Genomic DNA, 8,939 nt, shown 5'->3' with positions numbered 1-8,939 from the left:
ATACACATTGAATTTATTATAGGTAATAACAAAGTTGATTTTAAAGGGACGTAGAGAGAGTGAACGTTACAGATACGAAAATACACGTACACGATGCTGATTTTCTCTGTATTTATGGTAAAGTATAAAATAAGCAAAATCAATCCATCCCCATTACAGGATGGGTTCCATATGCCTCATAGCCTGACACTCTGTCCTGCAGAAGATTCGGGGTGGGGGGCAGCAATTCCTGTGGGGGGAGCACTGACCTAGATCCTGGGGTCAGTCTCACCCCACATATGTTCATGGACACCCTGCAAACACAAGTATACACCCTGGAATGTACATAATAAAAAACATTTTCTTCAAAATTTATATTAGCACTAAAAGGTATTCACAACTGCTTGGGTCATTGCCTCTCTGTCAGACTAGATCCCAAGCTGAATATATAGCCAGAGGACATGCAAATAGGGTCCACCGTCTGCTGATTAAAACAGCCCAAACCTGACTCTGCAGCTGGGAGAGGAGCCCCGGCACCAGGATTCCCAGGTGTTCCAGTCAGTGCTCAGGACCGGACACAGAGAACTCACCATGGAATTTGTACTTGGCTGGGTTTTCCTTGTTGCTCTTTTAAAAGGTAATTCATGGTGAACAACAGACATTGAGGATGGGAGTGGATATGAGTGAGAGAAGACATGGGGGTGTGACCGATCCTTTACTGGGGTATCTTGTGTCTGCAGGTGTCCAGTGCGAGGTGCAGCTGGTGGAGTCTGGGGGAGACCTGGTGAAGCCTGGGGGGTCTCTGAGACTCTCCTGTGCAGCCTCTGGATTCACCTTCAGTAGCTATGGCATGCACTGGGTCCACCAGGCTCCAGGGAAGGGACTGCAGTGGGTCGCAGGTATTAGCAATGACGGAAGTGGCACATACTACGCGGACTCTGTGAAGGGCCGATTCACCATCTCCAGAGACAATGGCAAGAACACGCTGTATCTGCAGATGAACAGCCTGAGAGCCGAGGACACGGCCGTGTACTACTGTGCCAGAGACACAGTGAGGGGACATCAGTGTGAGCCCAGACACAAACCTCACTGTAGGACGGGATCTGGACCACCAGGGGGTGCACACCACTCACCAATTCTGTCTTTTAAGCGCCAGGAACAGGTGCAGCTGGACGATATGGGCAGGTTTCCTGTCAGGGTCTTTGCCATTCATGCCTTCAAGCTTTTTCCCCAAGGGAGCCTCTCTGGACACATGATTCTGTGCTTCCACTTCAGTCTCTGATTTAGAAATTTGGGACAACAACTTTATGAACAGCACAAAAGACAGTGTCAATTATACTTGCTTGTTCCTGTCTCTAAATACTGATGAATTACAAATATCTCCATGTATGTTATCTGAACCTTACAGGATTCCCAACTACACTCTCTACTCATTAGAGGATCACCCAGCTCAGTGTGCAAGCTTGTCAAAACCAGTGTAAAGTGCGTGCTGGATATGAGCCCACAGAGGCATCAACAATGCAGAGCAAGAGAATTAACAGCCCTGGTACAGTGTCAAACTTGAACTGTACTCACAGTATCAATATTAATGACAACATGGAATAGAAGAGGAAACTTGCACCAGGATGTTGGATGGATAGAGTTTGAAGGTCACAAACAATAACAGAGACACACATACACACCCAAGTGAATATAAAAATTTTAATATTTAATTTTATTTTCTCAGAGTTCCAAGAATCATTGTTTATGCACCATGCCTTGTGCTCCATACACTAGATGCTCTCCTTAATACCGACCACCAGGCTCATCCATCCCCATACCCCCTCGCTTTCAAAACACTCAGTTTGTTTCTCAGAGGCCACAGTCTCTCGTGGTTCATCTCCCCCTCTGATTCACCCCATTTCACTTTTTCTTTCCTTCTCCTAATGTCATCTGTGTTATTCCTAATGCTTCACAAGTAAGTGAAACCACATGGTAATTGACTCTCTCTGCTTGACTTATTTCACTCAGCATCAACTCTTCCAGTCCTGTCCATGTTGCTACAAAGTTGGGTATTTGTCCTTTCTGATGGAGGCATAATACTCCATAGTGTATATGGACCACATCTTCCTTATCCATTCATCCATTAAAGGCATCTTGGTTCTTTCCACAGTTTGGTGACCGTGTCCATTGTTGCTATGAACATTGGGGTACAAGTGGCCCTTCCTTTCACTACATCTGTATCTTTGGTGTAAATATCCAGTACTGCAATTACAGGGTCATAAGGAAGCTCTATTTTTAATTTCTTAAGGAATCTCCACAATGTTTTCCAAAGCGGCTGCTCCAACTTGCATTCCCACCAAGAGTGTAGAGGGTTCCCCTTTCTCCATATCCTCTCCAACACATGTAATTTACTGTCTTGTTAATTTTGGCAAGTCTAAATGGTGTAAAGTGGTATTTCAGTGAGTGGGGATTTTTATGATAAAATTAATTTATTTATTTTCACCATAACAGTATTCATTATTTTTCCACCACACTCAGTGCTCCATGCAATCCGTGACCTCTATAATACCCACCACCTGGTACCCCAACCGCCCACCCCCCTGCCACTTCAAACTCCTCAGATTGTTTTTCAGAGTCCATAGTCTCTCATGGTTCACCTCCCCTTCCAATTTACCCCAACTCCCTTCTCACCTCTAACTCCACATGTCCTCCATGCTTTTTGCTATGCTCCACAAATAAGTGAAACCATATGATGATTGACTCTCTCTGCTTGACTTATTTCACTCAGCATAATTTCTTCCAGTCCCGTCCATGTTGCTACAAAAGTTGGGTATTCATCCTTTCTGATGGAGGCATAATACTCCATAGTGTATATGGACCACATCTTCCTTATCCATTCGCCCATTGAAAGACATCTTGGTTCTTTCCATAGTTTGGCGACTGTGGCCATTGCAGCTATAAACATTGGGGGACAGATGGCCCTTCTTTTCACGACATCTGTATCTTTGGGGTAAATACCCAGGAGTTCAATGGCAGGGTCATAGGGAAGTTCTATTTTTAATTTCTTGAGGAATCTCCACACTGTTCAAAGTTTTATAGCTTGTAGGGTTAGGGAGTTACTTGCCTATTTTTAAATTTTGCTTCTTGAGTATTCATTTGTTTTATTTTAACTTTTGTATAGTTGCCTTCTGTTTATGTCCTTTGTATGTGACAGAAGAATAGAACAACACAACCAGTAAACATTAACATACTCTATGTATCTCAACTCTACTCGGTTAAACCAGTAACACCAGGAAGCTCTTGGAAAGATGCAGATGACATCTTATGAGGGGAAAGACTAAGGTCCAGTCCTGAGTCTCTGATCATTGCAGGGCTGGTCCACATGTCAGGTGTGCTGGAAGAAATGAGACTCTTTTGGAGATGCTTCAGTGTGAAATCATGTGGTGTATAAGCTTGTCACCATTACATTTCAAATATTTAAGATTCTACATATTATGTGGGTTTTTTTTTCTAAAATAAACAATTAAGGCAGGCATTTTTAACAACTAACAGAAAAAATGTATGCTCATATGTTTAGTGAATGGTTTTATAGTTTCATAACAATTTCAATGTTTTCTCTAATTTAGGTAGAAATAGAGAAATTATGTCCCAAACGGATATTCATTGGGATCTAGAGTAAAGAGACTCAACTTTTTGCATTTATCCATTTTCTCCCTGACATAATTAACAAAAACAGTCATGACTCTCTGTGTGGTGCCATATGGGTTGGCATTTCCTAACTCGTCTGTGCCCACACCTCACTGGCAGCTGTCCAAACACCTTGCATCCCACATCCTGCCCAAGTGTGGTCGTCCTGAGCTCCTGGGCCAGGCTGGTTCACAGCAGTGCATCTGAGAACTTGTGAAGCATGGACAACTGACAGCTGGCCTTTCCTTGCACCTCCCATTCCTCCGCAGAAACAAGCCTAAGCTTGAGAATGCATGTTTATGATGTGTTGTTCCCCAGTCCTCACTGTCGGACACCACACATGTATTCCAGTACCTGCTGCATTTTTCTTATTTTATATTTAATTTAAATTTTATTAGTTACCACACAGTGTAATATTGGCTTCTGGAGTATAATTCAGTGATTCATCATTACATACAACACCTAGTGTCATCAAAACTGGTGCCCTCTTTCATGCTCATCATCCATCTCCCCAATCCTCACTCGTCTCCCTCCAACAACCTGCGGTTTGTTCTCTGTTACTACGAGTCACTTATGGTTGTTTCCCTCCTTCATTTTTTCTTTTCCTACTTCACTTATGTTCATTTGTTTTTCGTCATAAATTCCACATATGAATCATAAATGGGAGAAGATATCTGAAAAAAACGTATCTGATAAAGTTTAATATCCATAATCTATATAGACTTTCCCACACTCAACATGCAAATAATACAGTTAAAAATGGTCAGAAGAAAGGAAGTAATAAACACTTATTGAAATAAGACATCCAGATGGTTATCAGGTACATGAAAAGATGCTGAACGTTAGCCATCATCGGGGAAGCACAAATCAAAACCATGGAAAGATGCCACCTCATACCTGACAGAATGACTAAAATCCAATACCTGCTGAAGACAATTCTCAGACCGATGGAAATTTCATTGGTGATTCACATCTTATATTTGGAAGCATATAGAGAAGTGGTTTCTAGGACTATTCCTCCCAGGAAAAGCAGCTGACCCTCACCTTACTGAGCGAGGAGACATTTCCCATACAATAGAACCTATGAATTTATACCCTCAGGAGGGAAAAACTTCAGCTGCTTAAGAGCACCTGATAGATCATAGGGACTTGATCCAACATTCCTGCTCACATCTGAATAAAATAAATATTGGATATTGTAGCCTATGAGCAGAGTGTGGAGCTCAAGTAAAGGAAGTAAGTATGAGGACATATCCTATCAATAGGACAATCCATAGTGGTTATGCTGAGAGGGTAACTCTTTGCATGTTGGATAAATGGGGAAGGGAAAAGAGAAGTCCCTGTATCTCTGCAAGGGTCTGTGACAGCTGCTGGTGCACTGGGACCAACAGGGTGCACTCACAATCCCTCTGACTCAAGAACCATGAAGCTCATGATCCAGGACAAGAGGTTGGTTGATGGCTGGTCTTCTCTCGATGGTTTCCAGCTAAATGCTCTGTTAACTTCTCCCACACAGAAACACAGTAAACAGTTTGTAAATCTGTGGAAATACAAAAGAGTCCTCCATTTTTGGAATAAACCATCAAAATGACAAAACCCAACTTGCCAAGGGTGAAGCACTGGGATAAATATAATTGATATCATCGTGACAATGAATATGAGCATAGAAGTACAATGATCTCCATTTCAGAAATGAAGAACTGTCTTTAACTAACAGCATGCGTTCTGATCTCAAGTGTTCTGATGTTAATTGTTTAAATAATAATTCCATTCTTTTATCTTTATTTAAAGTTTTCCATGGATGTGTACAGAGAGAACAGGTATAAATGTCCTTGTGGTTGTTGATAGCCCACAGCATCTCCACAAGCTCTGTGAGATTCTGTCAAGGCTTCTCAGTGTCTCCAAGTTTTGTGACAGAAAGACCTGGTTGCTCCACAAATAAGTGAAACCATAGGATAACTGACTCTCTCTGCTTGACTTATTTCACTCAGCATCATCTCTTCCAGTCCCGTCCATATTGCTACAAAAGTTGGGTATCCGTCCTTTCTGATGGAGGCATCATACTCCATAGTGTATATGGACCACATCTTGCTTATCCATTCACCCGTGGAGCATAACAAATAGCATGGAGGACAAGGGGAGATGGAGAGGAGAAGGGACTTGAGGGAAATTGGAACTGGAGGTGAACCATGAAAGACTATGGACTCTGAAAAACAATCTGAGGGTTTTGAAGGGGCAGGGGTTGGGAGATTGAGGGAACCAGGTGGTGGGTATTATAGAGGGCACGGATTGCATGGAGCACTGGGTGTGGTGCAAAAACCATGAATACTGATACGCTGAAAAAAAAAAAAAAAAAGACCTGGTCGCCACACATAAGTCTACTGAGAATTCTGGAAAGTCAGGAAGCCTGCAAATCTCATGTCCAGCTCTGTCTGCAGGAGATTCAAGGGAGCAAACAGTTCCCATGGTGAGGAGCACAGACTCCGACACTGGGGCTCAACTTCACCTGCTGTGCTCACCTGGAGATTCACACAGCCATTCTGTGCTGCAGTGTGTACATGCCCACCTGTAAAATACTGGTAAAATGGGTACCTAATCACAATGATGGGGTGCATAGTGAAAAAAGGAATATAATGTGTGATAAGCAGTTTCTCTACCAAAATCACAAAATAAAAGAGTACAGTCTCTTTAAAGATCTCATGGTGACCAAACTCCTCCAGGACCCTCACAACTGCTCTAGTTCACTGCCGTCATGAGGATGCTACCTGGAAAATTTGATATATACTTAGGGAACATGCAAATAGGGCCTTCTCTCTGCTGATTAAAACAGCCCAACCCTGACCATGCAGCTGGGAGAGGAGCCCCAGCACCAGGATTTCCAGGTGTTCCAATCAGTAATGAAGACAAGACACAGACAACTCACTATGGACTTTGTGCTTCGCTGGGTTTTCCTTGTTGCTATTTTAAACAGTAATTCATGGTGAACAAGAGACCTTGAGTATGAGAGTGGATACGAGTGGGAGAAACGGTGGAGCTGCAACAATTTCCTGAGCAGGATGTCTTGTGTCCTCAGGTGTCCAGTGTGAGGTGCAGCTGGTGGAGTCTGGGAAATACACGGTGAAGCCTGGGGGATCTTGAGACTCTCCTATGCAGGTTCTGGATTCACCTTCAGCAGTTACCACATGAGCTGGGTCCACTGGGCTCCAGGGAAGTGGCTGCAGTGGGTCACATGGATTAGCAATGATGGAAGTCGCAAAAGCTACACAGACTCTGTACAATTCAGCATCTCCAGAGACAATGGCAAGAACACGCTGTATCTGCAGATGAACAGCCTGAGAGCCAAGGACACAGCCATGTATTACTGTGAAACGACACAGCGAGGGGACGTCAGTGTGAGCCCAGACACAAACCTCACTGTAGGAGAGGATAGGGACAACCAGAGGGTGCACACTCCTCACCAATTCTGACTTTAAGCCCAGGAGAAGATGCAGATGGAGGTTTTGGACAAGTTTCTGGTCAGCATCTGGTGATTATTCTCCAGAGAACACTTTCCTTCAGGACCCTCTCTGCACACATGATTCTGTGCTTACCTCTTCACTATCTGAATTCGAAAATTTGTTCTAATGGGAAAACAATTATATTAAAATGCACAAAATACAGATTCACTCATGTTGTTTATTCTTGTCCCTAAATATCAATGAATCGCAAATATCCTGATGCCCATCAACCGAACCTTTACAGGAATCCCAGAGGCACTCAGTATGCATCACATGTCCACCCAGATCAACGTGTACACTTGATAGAAAAAGCATAAAGTGCATTCTGGACATGAAGCCATAAAGGCATCAATAAACCAAAGTAAACAAAGTAAAGCAAAAATAATGAATACTGTTATGCTGAAAATAAAAAATAAATTAAAAATAAATAAATTTGGCTCTGATAGAACTCTTATCTCTGAATGGGAATTTATATTATTGATGTCTTGTTCCAACATTTTTAAACAATAAATGCATTTTTTAGGATTTTATTTTATTTTATTTTTAATATTTTTTAATTTATTTATTTTCAGCATAACAGTATCATTATTTTTTCACCACACCCAGTGCTCCATGCAATCCGTGCCCTCTATAATACCCACCACCTGGTACCCCGACCTCCCACCCACCCTGCCACTTCAAAACCCTCAGATTGTTTTTCAGAGTCCATAATAAATGCATTTTTAAACATTTTATTTATTTATTTGACAGGCAGGGACAGCAAGTTGTCAGAGAGGCAGGCAAAGAGAGGGGGGTGATAAAGCAGACTCCCTGGCCCAACAGAAAGCCCGATGGGGGTGCTCGATCCCAGGAATCCAGGATCATGAACTGAGCCAAAGGCAGAGGCTTTAACCCACTGAGATGCCCAGGGGCTTGATAAATGCATTTTTTAAACAAACAAACAAAAAAAGAATACTGCATATTATCAAGGTGCCATCTAAACGAAGTGATCCACAAACATTGCAATCTTTGTTTTTAACTTGTAAAGAATTGAACCTACATCTGGAGCTAACTATATACTCAGAGGACATGCAAATAGGGTCTTCCCTCCACTGAATAAAACAGCCCAGCCCGGACCATGCAGCTGGGAGAGGAGCCCCAGTCCTGGGATTTCCAGGTGTCCACATTCACTGATCTGGTCAGAACACAGAACTCACCATGGAGTTTGTGCTGGGCTGGGTTTCCTTGTTGCTCTTTTAAAGGGTAATTTTTGGAGAACAAGAGATATTGAGGATGTGAGTGGATATGAGTGAGAGAAACCATGGGGGTGTGACTGATCCCTTACTTAGATATCTTGTGTCTGCAGGTGTCCAGTGTGAGGTGCAGCCGGTGGAATCTGGGGGGTCCCTGAGACTCTCCTGTGTAGCCTCCAGATTCACCTTCAGTAGTACTGGATGAGTTGGGTCCGCCAAGCTCCAGGGAAGGGGCTGCAGTGGGTCGCATATATTAGCTATGAAGGAAGTAGCACATACTATGCAGACTCTGTGAAGGACCGATTCACCATCTCCAGAGACAACAGCAAGAGCACGCTGTATCTGCAGATGAACAGCCTGAGAGCTGAGGACACGGCCCTGTATTACTGTGCGAGAGACACAGTGAGGGGACTGCAGTGTGAGCCCAGACACAAACCTCAAACTACAAGGGTATCAGACCAGCAGAGGGTGCACACTCCTCACCAATTCTGTCTTTAATCCCAGGAGCAGGTCCAGATGGAGTCTATGACATATTTCCTGCCAGGGTCTGGGGTTTCCTCTC

The 8,939-nt window shown here is 43.2% G+C and overlaps 1 pseudogene and 1 gene segment (V, D, J or C); both read left to right on the top strand.

Moving 5' to 3' along the window:
- The first annotated feature begins 467 nt into the window (after positions 1-467).
- LOC123390516 lies at positions 468-1,261 on the top strand. The segment is given in 2 exon segments: positions 468-616; positions 720-1,261. Coding segments are annotated over 2 exon segments (588 nt in total).
- A 5,311-nt stretch (positions 1,262-6,572) lies between these two features.
- Positions 6,573-7,115, top strand: LOC123390515 (annotated as a pseudogene).
- Positions 7,116-8,939: the final 1,824 nt, after the last annotated feature.

Source organism: Mustela putorius, unplaced genomic scaffold (genome assembly GCF_011764305.1).
Source record: "Mustela putorius furo isolate JIRA1106 unplaced genomic scaffold, ASM1176430v1.1 tig00000129_pilon_pilon_pilon, whole genome shotgun sequence".
Classification (NCBI taxonomy): Eukaryota; Metazoa; Chordata; class Mammalia; order Carnivora; family Mustelidae; genus Mustela; species Mustela putorius.
Note: the sequence above shows the minus strand (reverse complement) of the source record. Positions and strands in the feature narration are given on the sequence as shown.